This window comes from Sinocyclocheilus grahami, unplaced genomic scaffold, assembly GCF_001515645.1.
Source record: "Sinocyclocheilus grahami isolate Dianchi unplaced genomic scaffold, SAMN03320097.WGS_v1.1 scaffold1493.1, whole genome shotgun sequence".
Taxonomy (NCBI): domain Eukaryota; kingdom Metazoa; phylum Chordata; class Actinopteri; order Cypriniformes; family Cyprinidae; genus Sinocyclocheilus; species Sinocyclocheilus grahami.
Genome location: NW_015506672.1, coordinates 31,582 through 47,291, shown reverse-complemented (window position 1 = coordinate 47,291; position 15,710 = coordinate 31,582). Strand labels below are relative to the sequence as shown.

The 15,710-nt window shown below is 37.5% G+C and overlaps 1 protein-coding gene across 4 annotated transcripts in view; it reads right to left on the bottom strand.

Annotated features, from left to right (window-relative positions):
* LOC107570695 (collagen alpha-1(XXIII) chain-like) overlaps positions 1–11,580 on the bottom strand; it is a 128,111-nt gene extending 116,531 nt beyond the window's left edge. For all 4 annotated transcript variants that reach the window (XR_001607070.1, XM_016256952.1, XM_016256954.1 and 1 more), the window contains exons 1-2: positions 11,120–11,580; positions 10,378–10,447 (exon numbers count right to left, since the gene is read on the bottom strand). Coding sequence is in view for 3 of the 4 variants with exons in the window: in XM_016256952.1 (XP_016112438.1) it covers positions 10,378–10,447; positions 11,120–11,392 (343 nt within the window). In the remaining variant the exon portion in view is untranslated. The remainder of the gene's footprint in view (positions 1–10,377; positions 10,448–11,119) is intronic.
* Positions 11,581–15,710: the final 4,130 nt, after the last annotated feature.

The following is a 15,710-nucleotide window of genomic DNA, read 5'->3' as shown; positions in this document are numbered from 1 at the left end:
AAACTAGGACTCTAAACTGATTACAATCATTACAATCAATCTCATGATTTCCATCAGGCTTTAGAAAGCAGAATGAAATCGTAATAATGAAAAAGTCTGTATTTTTTAACATAACTTTCAACTTCAGAGCCGATCCTCCGTATACGCAAAATACACAAGCTGCGTAGGGCCCCCGAAACACCAGGGGGGCCCCCTTGCTCTCAAAGATGAGTTTAGTTTAGTTTTTTAATTTGGCCAGCGGTTATGAAAACATGAATGATCATTTCTTTTAATGCAGTGCGCTGTCACCTTTTTTACGTAAAAATCAGTCAAATCATATAATGTGAATGTCATACAGTCTTGCTCGAGACTAAAAAAAAAAAAGAGTTGAAAGCATACCAAGCCGCGGAAGAGACACTGTTTCTCAAGCGCCTTCCGCGAGCGCGATTCGAGACAGAGTGAAACACGGACAAATACGTTTCATTCATTCGTTCATAACCACTCATACCCCACTCCACCGACCTACTGCGTAGGGCCCCCAGAAGTCTAGGATCGGCACTGCTTTTAACTTATTGTTAAGCAGCTACAGAACCCCTGGTTGTACTGAACATTTCACAACTTACAGCCAAATTACAGTCATGCTGATATTAAGTACAACAGCACTCTTTCTCATGTGATATTGCCTAATTTTACAACTGTTTAATTCAATGAACTTTAGAGTTCCATGATATAACTGATGCAGATCAGACACGGTTAACTGAACTTTAGAGTCCACAGTAGTGATATAAAACAAGGCTCAGTAAACTCATTGAAGATTCACAGGAATTACTATAATCACTTCTGCAGATGGCTAAATTAAATGCTCCCGGTCTTGGATGAGTATTAATAGAAAGCGGAGCCAAACTGGGACAGATGTGCTGTATTACTAAAGCGGAGAAGACAGAATAATCCAGTGTGAAAGAGGGTTCAGCAGGAATCATTCCCTGGGAAGTGGATTAACTGTGAATTGTCTGGTGTGTAATGTGTGATTGTGTGTGTGCTGACAGGAGCAGATGTGCTATTGAGTGAATGGCAAAAATTGATGTCATAACTCAGAGGTCAATGAAACCAGGTCACACATAAAGAAAAAAACAACAACACTGTGCATTCATAACCATTTTACTTTGACCTGTCAAGAAGCACCATGACATATGTACCTGGTGAGCAAACAAACGCAGCAGACAATTTATATAGGCTATCTCTAATATCAATTTACACACTTATAAAAGGTTGGCTTTTTTACACTCAGTATTTTTTTAAAACATTCTTTAACCAACATTCATTTCTTTTTGACATATATTTATAAAATCTTAATCTTTTTAGGTTGTAAAACTTCAAATTAATATTTAAATTGTTATATCAAATATGAATTAAAATAAAATAAAATTGCATCCCACTGATACATGTTTGGATGACATAACATTTTGTTGTTTGTTGTCTGACCTTTAGCTGACTTTGTGTGGACTGTGTCCAAGCTGACAGGGGAGTCGTTGGTCTAGATAACAGTCCCTATCCTGGTTTAACACAGCGTAGTAAATGTTAGTCTCTTCACATTGTTATGCTTAATCTATTGATTTCCTCCACTCACTTAAAGTGCTCATTCCAGGCCATAACACAAAACCAGACTCACATTGTTTAGGCAAACCTCTAATCCATCCTAACACTTCAATTACTTCTCAAGCACAGGATGTTCTCTGTAAACCAGACTTAAAAGCACAAAAGCAATGTGTGAAAAAGTGGAAAAAGTGAGGGGGTATTTCGTATTCCGGCTCATTTCTCGGTTTTTCGTAATCTGTCTTGTTCCACTATAGAGTAACATAAACAAACAGAGTAAAACAATGACGAGCGCTTACATTTTCTATTTAGGTGGGAGAAACAGACCCACCTCTGTTCCCTAACTCACACTGACACACTCCTTGGTGAGCATGAGAATTCTTTCAAAAACATTACAAATATTGAAAATATTTAAGTGTATACTTAATTCATTTATTTTATTCATTTATCTTGAAATGCCACAGTACAATTTATTAACACTTAAACACATTATTTGTCTAATAGAATATTTTAAATCTACTTTACAACTGTGTAATCAACACTTGTTGTCCAAAGCAGGATAACGTTTATTTGGCACAGCTGAAGCTCGCTAGCAGCAGACAAAGTCAGACTTAGACCATCAGAGGGTTGCCAGACGTTCAGTATACAACCCCCCACCAAGTGCCGGAGGCCTTGACATTCACTCAGACTCAGGGTCGGATTTACCTCTTTTCGTGACATAGGCAAAACACATTTTTGGGCCCCCCTTCCCTATTAATATAATAGGCCTAATATTACCACCACCCAAGCAAACAAAAATATTTCTTAATCAGTGAAACCGTTACAGTGTTTTCTATCGCAATAAGCGCTTGCGTTTAGTCAATAAAAATTGAATGTAGTTCTTAATTTGTTTGAGAACTGAGAAAGACAATTCCATTAATAGGCGCGGCGTCGTGGCCACATAACCCCTTCGGGAGTGCATTATTTCTCTAATAATTTTAACGGCCGTGAGTCACAATCACACATCAATTGTTCAGATGATCTGTTTCAAGACATTTGACATGCTTCAAATTAAATATCGTGTGTTTTGAACTAGCTAATTTTTTACACACCTCATCCCAAACATTCCGTTGCAAATTCCAAAATGTCATTTTAGAGCTAATAACAGAGGCTTGAGCCATTGATATGCAGGCTAAAGCAGTATTTAATGCAGTTTAACGCAGTTATTAGAGAGAGAGAGAGCGAAAGAGGGAGAGAGAGATTAAGTGCATGTGAATACCTGCGTCTGTGCGTCTCTCAGCAGTATTCAGCAGCAGCGTCTACTAATAGCAAATCTTTAAGTTGAACTGCTTCAAGAACCTCGCTACTGAGAAATTTCATGTAGCTTTTCAGCAGTGAAACTATTTTATTGATAAATTCGTGGGGCAGCGCTGACAACAAGTTTCTGTCTGCATCTCCGCGTATGTGCGCCAAAACACACATATAAACAAGCTGTACACGCTTAATAGAAAATGCAGGAAAAACTTTCCCAACAAGAGTCTGTCTATCCTGTAATACACAAGTTTCACAATTTGAGTTGAATTACTGAAATAAATGAACTTTTCCACGACATTCTAATTTATTGAGATGCACCTGTAAATGCCATCTGTTGAATTGCTCTTCAATAGAGTCTGGTTGAAGGAGGAAGGCATCTTATCTCTCAGCCAATCAAAACATTACAATCATCTCGAATCCAACTGCACGCAACTCTGACTCAGTCTGCAAAATAGTCTTCACATGTATTTGAATTCTTTCTCTTTAGATAACTGAATGCAGCTGCTCAAAGACCAATCCACTTGAGGTTTGTTCATCAGACATCCCAGAATGAATGAGGACAGCAGTCCACAGAACTGAGAGAGCATGACGAGTCACTGGAGGTCCACGTGTACTGTTAAAGGGTTCATATGATGTTGCTAAAAAGAACATTATTTTGTGTATTTGGTGTAATGAAATGTGTTTATGCGGTTTAAGGTTAAAAGGATAACGTCCAGTGGGGACATAATTACAGATTATAATGACTTATACTGTCTTTTTATGCATTGCATCGTGCCGCGTAAACATAAAACCTTGTCTGCATTTGTGATTGGAGAAATTATCAACAACAAATGCTACTCTACACTGCTCAAAACTCGCGTTTGAATCATCAGTGGAAAAATCCTTTAAATATGAAAACGTAGTCTACTTACAGTCTGTGAGTCAGAACAGACTGCTCAAAACTCGCGTTTGAATCATCAGTGGCAAATTCTTTATATATAAAAAACTTACTTACAGTCTGCGAGTCAGAACAGCCGGCCTTGTAGTCTACTCTACCAGGATCAGGAAACAGGCCTCCATAAAATGTGCTGCACACATCTGAATATTTGGGTTGAACTGTTCTGGAACAGTGTTGTAAATACAACTTAACCACTGATTTCTAGTCGTGTCCTCTTTTGGAAGGCCAAACAAAGTAGTTTCGCTTTCACAACGAAACACTCAGCATCACACACGGCGGGCTTGAGTGAGCGGCAGCAGGCTAATCTTCTTTATGCACCAAGAGCTTGTAACACTCCAAAGAGAAAGGAAAAATTGAAATCGCATCATATGATCCACTTCAGCAGCGTTTCTCAACCTTTTTCATTCAAAAGCAGCCATGGTATTTCTGTTGTTATTAAATGTGCAGATTTTGGAAGGAAAAATCAACAGTCATCTAATAACTTACAGTAAATAACCGTAAACTGACATTCCGACATTCTGATAAAAATCTAGTTTGAGTTACTACCAGACTGGGAATGATGAGGAACCGTTACGGTCTTTCCATGGTTTGACATTAAGTTAAGCAAAATCTAGCCTAAATAGTCCGATCTGAAAGCGGTTAGGAATACTTTTTTCTTTTTTTAATCAGTCAAGACCAGTTTCCAGAAAAGCCCCAGGTGAAAACGATGCAAAACAAACCTCCCAGCTTGACAGTAAAAAATGTTGCAGGAAAATGGCAAGATCTCCATATGGCACAGATAAAAAGTGCAACCCTGTTCAAAATCTCAGTCTAGGAAACACGGCTCCAAGCCTTGCACAGCTCCAAGGTTCTGCCATGAACCATGCAACCCAAAAGTACAGTTAGGGGAGAAGTTTAAAATGTGAAAAGACGTGGCATGCTGCCACACAGATGGGGGATACAACAGAGAGAGAAAATCAATTTTCTGGCTTGCTGGAGGCATTTGAAAGATTTGCAATTAAGATTAGGCCTGACAATGCAAGGACAAGGATCAGGCTCCTTCAATACACATAATCATGCAAACAGACGAGACCCCATTGAAAGAGCAGGAATGACTGGAAGGAAATGGATATGTGAATGAGATTATAATGAATGGCTCAGTGGAGAGACTAGATTAATCAAAGGTGTATTCTCTGTGCCTCTCAAATTTCCTACTTTGATTCTGATTCACAAGCTCTTGATTCAATTTGATTCTGATTCATTTAGCTACATTTCACTGTCCATTTTTCTTACATATTAAAGAAATTTTCTTTTTTGTTAATGTTGTAACATATACATGGCAGTGTTTCAACGTAATTGAAATGAGTAACTAGTCTATTTATTTACAGACCCAGCTCAAATGAGTCATTTGTTCAAGAATGATTTTTATGATACAAACTTGGACCGGCATGAAAATAAATGAACAATGACAGGTTCCAGTAAGCTGTTATGAGAACACTCAATTAATGGCTTACTTGTATTTCAGATAGTCTGAGAATTGCCCTGTTCTGTCAACTGCAAGTGCTCAACGAGCATTTTAACACTTGTTTATTAACAAATTAGGAAACAAATTAAAACTGAAACATCCCAGCCAACTTTTCCGTGCATGCAGACCAAAACAAACAAAAAGCTAAGCCAAGATCTGATGTGTAAGAACAACTTTTAACCACTAAAAAAGAGGTCAGCAATGCTCTTATCGTTTATAAATTGACATCATATTTGAGATTAAAGAGAAAAGATAACGTTGATTACTTCTGACAAAGATGAAAAACATAGAATGTGTTTTCAGTGCAGTTATCATATAGTTACAAAAGAACCCTGGTTTTATTTTACTGTAATTGGAGATCTTTAAAATCATCTAGGATTGAGCAAGAAGGTATAAATGTTCTCCAAATGTATAAATTCAGGGGTTGTGAGGTGTGAGATGAGAGGGAGAGAAAAAGTGTGAGTCTACCATATGATCAACAAATCACCTATTTTTTTCTGATAATCAGACCTAACATACCATAATTGCTTCCATATCTCCTCTCTATTTTCAGCGGGTACATGGCCTCACATTTCATTCAAATGAAATTGGGAAATGTTGCAGCCAAACAGGGAGTGAGTTTTTACAGTGATGTTGAGAGTATGCCAGAATGCCCTCCCACAAACTACAGACAGATGCTTTTAATAAGTCGAGAGTACAGAACCCATAACGCTATTGCCTTTATTTTGTATTTATTTAGCTAGATCCTGATGGAGATACATTCTGACTGCCTATTTTACAAAGCCATGCAGCTACAGACTCATGTCAATCGAAAGTAATAAGAAAAGTTTGTGGCACATATGTGCCCGCACGCTGCACTTAAAGGATAGTTCACCCAAAAATGAAAATTATGTCATCACCCACATGTCATTTCAAACCTGTATGACTTTCTTTCTTCCGTGGAACATTAAAAAGGATATTTTGAATGGTTACTATTGACTTCCATTGTATGGCTGAAAAAAAACACGTTTCTTAAAATATATTTTTTTATGTTCCACAGATAAAAATGTTTTCGGAAACACATGAGAGTAAGTAAATGATGACAGAATTTTCATTTTAGGTTAAACTATTCTTTTAAAAAATATCTGCAATATTATTTTTCGAGTCGCCTTGAGAAAGCAACACAATATGTGTGCTGGAGATTCAATCGCTAAAGTTGGCCAGTCATTTCTGGAGAAAAATATTTATTCATTTTCCAGTGCATTTCCTCGGCTGCAGGTTTTGAGAGATCCGCTTTTTCTCAGCAAAGTAAAAAACCTTCTAACACGGTGTGGAGAAACACATAAGCACCCAGTGTGCACGGAGAGGGCTCCATTTTCACGTTACCCCGCTTCATGCCTACTTAAATCAAAATGAAAGTATAGCATATGACTACACTTATGCACAGAGGGGAAAGCTTAACATAGATCAGACATGAAAAAGTTCAAGACCAACACAGAGGCCAACAGATAATCTGTACCCCTCCATGTCACCCACAGCGAAACCCTTAGAGCCCTAGACAGCTTTTGGAGGAAGCATTAAAGCTTACAGCCTTCTCAATGTGTAGGCCAATAAAACAAGGGCAGATTACATTCTTAAAGAGGCACGTATATCCAAGAACGTCGCACTGTTTCCAGAACAACCTCTCAACTTGAAAGAGGACACAAGGTGTTCGGATATATGACGGCTTGGGATCTACATTGCCCTGAGGCTCGGGTATGGGGTCACACAGTTATGTGAAACATTTGGATTTTTCCTAGCTTTTCACAGTCACGCTCAGATTTTGGTTTTCAAATAATGTGTTTGTCCGTATAGTGGCAATAACAGAGGTTTTCTGAGCACTGGCAAGTAATAGCTGCAGGCTCACTTGTGAAACAAACGCAGCTGTATTATTGGACTCTGTTATGAATGTGGTATCTATCAATAGAGAATCACAATGAATGCAAACATCTGTATTCTGGTGATGTGGCTGGGATTCTTGCTGTATTGCAATATGTAGAGTTGGGCACTTTGAAATGACGATTTGGTAATATTTTACATCCTTGACAAGACAATACAACAAAAAAAGACAGTAATAACGATTATGACAAGTACTCAAATGCTCACAAGAAAATCCAAAAGAGATGAATGTTAGCTGTTTTCAGCATGTTGATCCAAGAGATTCATGTGCAACCAAAAGAGGAGGGTTTTGAAACTCAAACTCATACAGAAGGGGCTCAAAACTTGCATTTTAGTACATACACTATTGAAAATATAAATTTTTTTATTGGCATCTATGGTTCCAAGGAGAACCTTTAACATCCTTGGAACCTTTCCATTTCACAAAAGGTTGACTTTTTAATGATTAAAAAAAATAAATCTTTAAAGAACTGTTCGATCAATTGTTCTCTTGGGAAACGGTTCTTACATGCTACTACTTTGAAAACCCCATTATTAATGGTATGCTTGTTCAAACATTGATTATGAACATATTATTTTTTTCTGTGGTATAGTTTGTGAATTGTGAAGGTTGTTTAAATGTATTTCTGCTTAGACTCGTAGCTACAGTGTCATAGGGAAGTGTCTGAGCAGCTAATTGTTTCAGTATCTCGTTCATTTTGAGCACTAAGTGACCAGTGTGTCGTCATTTCAGGTTCAGAGGAAGCCAAAGTCTGAGTGGCTTCAGCTTTGCCGAGGCCTGAGTCAATTAATTGCTTTGTTGAGCTCATTAGTTCATGGTCCGCAGGTCTTAGTCCTTTTGTGTCTGTGGTTCAAGTGTGTTTTCTGATGTCTGCCTTGAAAAGAAGCCCATTAAAAGCAAAGGAAGGAACAGCAAATTGCACAGACGGATGACTCAGGTTTACCATTCAGCTAAAGAAAACAGTCTGATACACCAAAAGCACCTGAGCCTTTAATTGGAGACAGGAAGTGCAACATAAGTGAAGAAAATAAAAGATCTATTCATGTTAAAGAACTAAGAAACAATTCTTACTTCCAACAATCTTCAATTATATTCTTTAAATGAAAGTCAATGTATGTTTTGTTTACAAACCTCTTACCTTTTATTACAAATAACAAATACCATTCAACTAAAAAAAAAATATTTGGAGCAGAATAACATTATATCACAGTAAATAACATGCTTAAATATCCATATTATACTAGACGCCAGCCTATAAATTATAGATACCCTTAACAAGCATCACCAAATAATTTGTGAGACTGCCAATAAAAAGCTCTCATGAGCATCATAAAAAGGGCTGAATTTTACTTAAATAGCACTGACTTTTTACTATTTTGATGTAAACAGAGAATTTTTTAATATTAATGATCAAATAGTAACCGTTAAAGATCACAAAAAATATCATAAAGCTCACTGTTAATGTCATCAGTATTACTTCGAGGCTCATTAAGTGTAAGTATATGCGATTGTTTGCCTGTTATATAATTCTCCAGGTGTAAATCATACTTTTGATTGCTCAGAAAAGTAATAAAACATCTCTTGTGTTTAATACCGATGGTTGCCTTACCAAGCACCGGTAAAAAGAACATCACAGACATGTATCAAGTATCTGATGATTGTTAATGCGAGCTACACAAAACTCATCACAGAGTAATGGTTCCTCCAAAGACGAACTGATCAGCAACAATCTGAAAATAATGCCGACAAATACAGTAAAACAGATTTACCTTAAATACATCTCATGTTTCTGCGGAATGTCTGCCATAAAACAGATCTCTTAGAATATGTTGTTTTAAAGTTATCAAGGTTCACTGTTCTCACAAGATGACTTTTTATGTCTTTCCTGTTCTTTCTTCTATTCTTTTATCCTCTTTGATTTTTCAATATCGGGGATGAAAAAGACTGGATTTCATTTCTAGCTACAATACCTCAGGATGATGATATGAGAAGCAAAACTCTACAAACCGAATTTCTAATATGCTCTTTGCTCATGGCAAAATTTTAAACATGGAAAGGAACAATGGGCATGATAAGGTTATAGATATGAAATAAATCCTTGAAAAAAAAAATACAGAGAAAAAAGATAAGAGCTTTAGAGTTGAGTTGAATTTAATTGAAACTGTAGTGTCCTATGGGACAGGGCTACAAGTTAAATTATACCAACATTTTAGCAACAACATCAGAGGGTATATGGGAGGCCCTCTTTTGGTAGGCACCGCTACCATGAAATCTTCATAGGCTAGTAAATTTTGCCATGCATAATTCCACTATGCCCTGAGAGGGTACATCTCTTAAACAGTGCTGGAGTAAACCTTCTCTCAGGCAACAGCCAAATTTCCAAGGACTAAAATATAAGAACAGAGCAACAAATTCATGCAAGGTTAAGTATCCTCTGTATCCCCTACTTTGCACCGATAGCTGGCAATGAACTTTAATGTCTCGTAGCTGAGCTTACACAATAAATCTGTGGCATCCACCAGCCTCAGCGGACAGAGGAGCTCCACTCTCATCTTTATAACTTCCACATGTGAGTTATTTAATTCAGCATGAAGTATACAAGCTGTGGTTCTGCATGTGGTCACACTGACATGTCGAACACTGACACTTATCCAGGCTGTACAAAATTGTTTACATCATTACAACATCTCTGTGTCCATCCATTTAACTTGTCACAATAATTTCTGTCGTTTCGTATCGATTTCTATGAGTTTTCAGAGTTTCAACTTGATTTTCTTCATCTGGAATTATACTTCAGGTTATAACTTTGGCATTAAACGTAAGTTTGAATGATGAGATGCAACAGTGATTAATTCCATCCTTCCGAGAGCTTAATTGAAAAAAGTCTTCCAAAATCCCCATCAAATATAAAAATATACACAACATGCTTTAGTGGGATAAAGTACAAATGCAAACAGTTCACAAGACAAGTCCCTATTGAGCTGAGCATTCTTATCAACATCACATGGCAAATCACCTGCTGCATCATTTATATTGACCCAATTTAAGGCATAGTTCAGATTTCGTGATAAAAATAGAGTAAATATGCCTCAGTTGATCGTTTTAGGAGGGAAAAGAAGGTAAAACATCCCAGACTCATGCAGAGGAACAAACCTGGAGGACACGAGCACTCTTGCGCTGCTTCTCGAGCTGTGCGAATTCTCGACACTCCCTCTCTGAGTCTCTGAGAAAACAAATATATATTTATGTGATATACATATATACATTGATAACTGAAAAGCACCAGGATATTTTTCGTTATGTTTAAGGATGTTTCATTTAATCCTAAAACAGTACACAATACTGTTCAAAATTCTGGGGAAACACCACTGAAAACTCAATACAGAAAATTCTTTCATAATTTTTTACTGTACGGTATGAACAGCCATCGTCAAATTTCATTTCATACTTTACCAAATTAAAATATTAGAACATCATACATTTTATATAAAGACAAAAACAAACTGAAAGCCAGATGATTTACTTTTTTTGGTTTGTATTAATGGTAACACTTTACAATAAGGTTCATTAGTTAAACATTAGTTAATGTATTAACTAACATGAACTAACCATCAGCAATACATTTGTTACTGTATTTACTAATCTACGCTAACGTTAGTTAATAAAAATACAGATGTTCATTGTTAGTTCATGTTAGTTCACAGTGCAGTAACTAATGTTAACAAGATTTTAATAATGTATTAGTAAATGTTGAAATGAATAAACGCTGTATAAGTGCAGTTCATTATTAGTTCATGTTAACTAATGTAGTTAACTAATGAACCTTATTGTAAAGTGTTACCGTATTAATGCTTATAAAAGCAGCAAATAAATGTTGAAAGCAGAGTCGCCTCACCTCTTGCACAAGTTTCTCTATCGCATCCAGAGTCGCGTGCGCAGGCTGAATCACAGACAGTCGCTCCATCTCCAGAAGCTCAATTTTACGCTCAAGATGAGATGTTTTGACGTTCATAAACAGACAAACTGCCACCGAAGACGCCGACAGCATGAAACATACGAGGGTTGTTAAACAATGAAATATTTGTGATGTGTGATGTCCATTGCTCTGTGATGACTTTGACACGTCTTTTGAATCCCCGGTTGAAACCATTTTAACCAGTTTTGGCATTATGGTTCAAATATTATCCTTGTTCTTGAATCCTCTTTTGAGACTCGGGTAGACCTTTATTTCAGTCAACTGGAGTATACGGCTTCAGCGCAACTGCGGCTGACAGGAGACGCAACGATGTGACGCACACTAGAAGAGAGCGTGAACTACTGAAAAAAGTGTGCTGCGCGAGACAAGCTGACGGTCGCTGCCTCTCAGCTTCAATGGCTTCCCTCTGAAGTGTCTCAGAGAATCCAGCCAGCCCTTTTTGTCGCTGCTCAACAAAACTATGTAAGCGACGAATTGTGTGTGTGTGTGTGTGTGCTGCCTCTCAGCTTCAATGGCTTCCCTCTGAAGTGTCTCAGAGAACCCAGCCAGCCCTTTTTGTCGCTGCTCAACAAAACTATGTAAGCGACGAATTGTGTGTGTGTGTGGTCGGTCTTGCCCACTCTTCGCCCCAAAGGTCAGAAGTAAAAACAAAAGGTTGACGGGGGTCTTAAGAGTATCTATTCTTTTACTATATGTTTCAACAGAGTTTTCAAACGTTAGTAAACACAAACGTGAGATAAGGCAATAAATTAGTCAGGGTAGACTAATGAACAAAAGTTCGCTGTTCAAGTGCTTTCGAAGAACTGTCAATATTTAACACTTTATTATGATACACATCACACACACACACACACACACACACAGGTTTGTTTTTATGGTTTATGGGGACTCTCCATAGGCGTAATGGTTTTTATACTGTACAAACCGTATTTTCTATTGCCCTACACCAACCCTACCCCTCACAGGAAACTTTCTGCATTTTTAGATTTTCAAAAAAAAACTCATTCTGAATTAGTTAGAAGCCTTTTGAATTACGGGGACACTGAAAATGTCCTCATAAATCACCTTCTCGTTGTATTACCTGTGTCATACCCATGTTATTATACAAATTTGTGTCCTCGTAAACCACACACACACACACACACACACATATATATATATATATATATATATATATACACACACACAAATAAACAAAATACTTAAATGCTTTTTGGAAAAAAAGTTACATTATGTAGCCAACGTTTTTCGTTGTTGTTAAAAACTAAAATAAATGTCAAAAATGAGCGAGCACATCAAAAACCAAACTGTGTTTCTTGGACCCTGATTCACTATAAGCTGTCGGGAATTGCATACTTCCCTCATTCGTCTGTAAATAAAATAATAAGGTCAGACTACAGTCTTTATAATTAATTTTTCTCCCTCGAGCAAGCTAATATTTGATGTGTAGCAAATGAAAGATCCGGCTACTATAGGGCATGTATGACAAGGAGAAGGCTTGGTTGAAACATGTTTATCGGATATACTGTATGTCTTTTTCTTTCCTTTCCTTTTCTTTATTTGTTTGTTTGTGATGTAACGCAAAAATTAAGCTAAGTCAAACTCAAGTAATTGCCAAACCGATTGTTCAATTGTTCTAAGTAATTTGTAGTTTTATGCTTCAACCACTAGAGGTCCAGAAGATAACTTTTGTTTAAAGGGATCATATGACGTTGCTAAAAAATAACACTATTTTGTGTATTTGGTGTAATTAAATGTGTTTATGCGGTTTAAGTTTCAAAAAACACATTATTTTCCACATACTGTACATTATTGTTTCTCCTCTATGCCCCGCCTTTCTGAAACGCGTAGATTTTTACAAAGCTTTTAAAATTGCGCCGCGTAAACAAAACCATGTCTGCATTTGTGATCGGAGAAACGACAAACAACAAGCGCTACCCTACACTGCTCAAAACTCACGTTTGAATCGTCAGTGGCAAATACTTTAAATATGAAAACATACTTACACGCTGCGAGTCAGCATTATTTGTCAGCATCATAGACTGTATAGGGTCAGCATGCGCCCGAAGGGGAAACAGGGGAACTGAATTCACCAGAACACCGGCATTGTAGACTATTCTCCCAGGGAACAGGCCTCGTCCTCCATAAAATGCGTTGCACACATCTGAATATTTGGGTTGAACTGTTCTGGAACAGTGTTGTAAATACAACTTAACCACTGATTTCTAGTTGTGTCCTCTTTTGGAAGACCAAACAAAATAGTTTTGCTTTCACAACGAAACACACAGCGTCTCCACGACATGACGGTGGCGGCAACGATACTACAAAGAATCAAAGTTATGCCTTCTTTCTTTGCGTATACATTTGGGCGTTGTTAAGCAAATCTTCCCACACAGTGACGTAGACATGTGGGGGCGTGTTTAAATGAGGCGTTTTAGGAGGGCGTGGACGACAGGGGCGTGTCTACGTGGCCCCCTCAGAAATTTGGCTGGCCACCCAGGTGCCCCCCCCTACCAAATGTCTTGCCATAGGCTTGTTTTTAGTAAATTTCTAATTTTAGGTGGTTTCTATAGTGTGATCTTAATGACAATGTCGAGAGCGCATAATGTTACGCGATCCATGTGCGCGAGGACGAATCTCTCCTCTCCCAAGCGGATTTCCTTCACTCACACAAAACTGGACGTGTGCTTTTAACATACATCGTTCCGCAAATACAACCCCTCCCTCCCCCCTCTTTTGAGTCAGTGCCCCCGACTGGCCCCCCATTTAAAATGCTCTAGACACGCCCCTGGTGGACGAGCCTTAACTTTTATAAAGAATATCTCTTTGGGTTTGATACTTTAGTCTTTGCAACTTTAGGGATCTTATCTATTCACGAACAGCTTGTAACACTCCAAAGAGAAAGGAAAACTTGAAATCGCATCACATGACCCCTTTAACCTCACTGTGTGCAACAGAATACAATTTGGATGGTGCAAACTGAACTGCAGATTTGATGCAGTGTGTCCAAAATAAACTCACGCAAAGGGTCAAAGGATGAATGTTTTGTGCATAGCACTTTGCATGAGCCTCTGAATCAGGGCCGGCCCGTGGCATAGGCGACAGGCAGTTGCCTGGGACGCCGCACAAATGTTTTTTTTCTCGTTCCTCTTGTGACCATCATGCGCTCCTACACCCATATATTAAGCAAATACTGGCAATTAAGATTTTAGTACTGACCGATCATCGAACTGATTAAAATAATGTTAGAATAAAATAAAATTGACATTTTCTGCGTCATGAGGTAATTATAATACATCATCATAACGCATTAATTATGCATGGCGCAAGCATAGTTTTGCCATTTATGTGCTCTGAAGTGATAATTTCTAAAAAAATTTGTGAAATTTTTTTTATCAGGGGCACAAGGCAGGAAGCGACGCAAAGAAGAGGAGCAGAAAAAAAAAGAGCAATATATGGTAAGAATCACAAGTTAATCACGGTGTATTTGCCCTTGATGTTTATGCACTATTTTGAAATAGCCTTTTTAGAACATCTTAACTGGCAACACTGACACTGTGGAACGTTTTTGCTCGAGTTAACTGCTTATTTAATTTTACTTCATTTTCTGTAAAATAAATTTTAATTCACCAAAAGTGCACTAAATGTCTTTTGAAAGAGACCATGACTAGGACTATAATCTAGCATTCGTGAATTAAAATAATTTAAGTTTAAGTATGCCAATTTTATGCACTACGCACAAAACGGAAATGAAATGAGAATGCTAATTAGATTAACTAGCTGACTTGCTGGCTAACAGCTACAAATAAATTACAATATGTAGCCTTTGTGGTTAGGGTTAGGGTTAAGTACTTGTCACTGTAGGCATAGTTGTGGGTTGCATTTCTCTGTTTGGGAGTATAGCTCATGTCTGGTCTCTTCGATACTTTAACAGATTCTATCAGAAAATACCTACAAATATAATAGCTTGTTATTTTGCACTTTTTTGTTGATTTGATTTCTAATACATTTTTTGTGTTATTCTTCAGGTGACTGTAAGTCACATTTATTTATTAACTACTTATTTATGTTTATACTTATCAGTATGTTGTTATATTATAGTAAAGTTTTAACAAATAATTTTATGGTGGGAAGGGAGGGGGATCTAAAATCTCACCTAGGGCACCAACAGAACCTGGGCCGGCCCCGCTCTGAATGTCAATTAGTGCTTTATTGCAGTAACTCGTTTGTTTCTGTCTATAAATAAAAACCACACAATTTAGTTGCAGCAAAGATGACTTGCTTTACATCCTGCAAATTCTCAAGATTTTCCCCACATGAGGTCCATCTGTTCAGTCCAAAAATACATTAGCACTAAAGACTGCAGAACTAGAAGAGCATTTGTAAAGAACAGACCTTTTGGTGCCATCTGCAGGATAGACATTATAAAAGCAGTAATTAAAAAAAAAAAATACAAAAATACAGCATTGCAGCATTGTCCGAGCGTCCGTTCACTATTAAAAAGAATGAC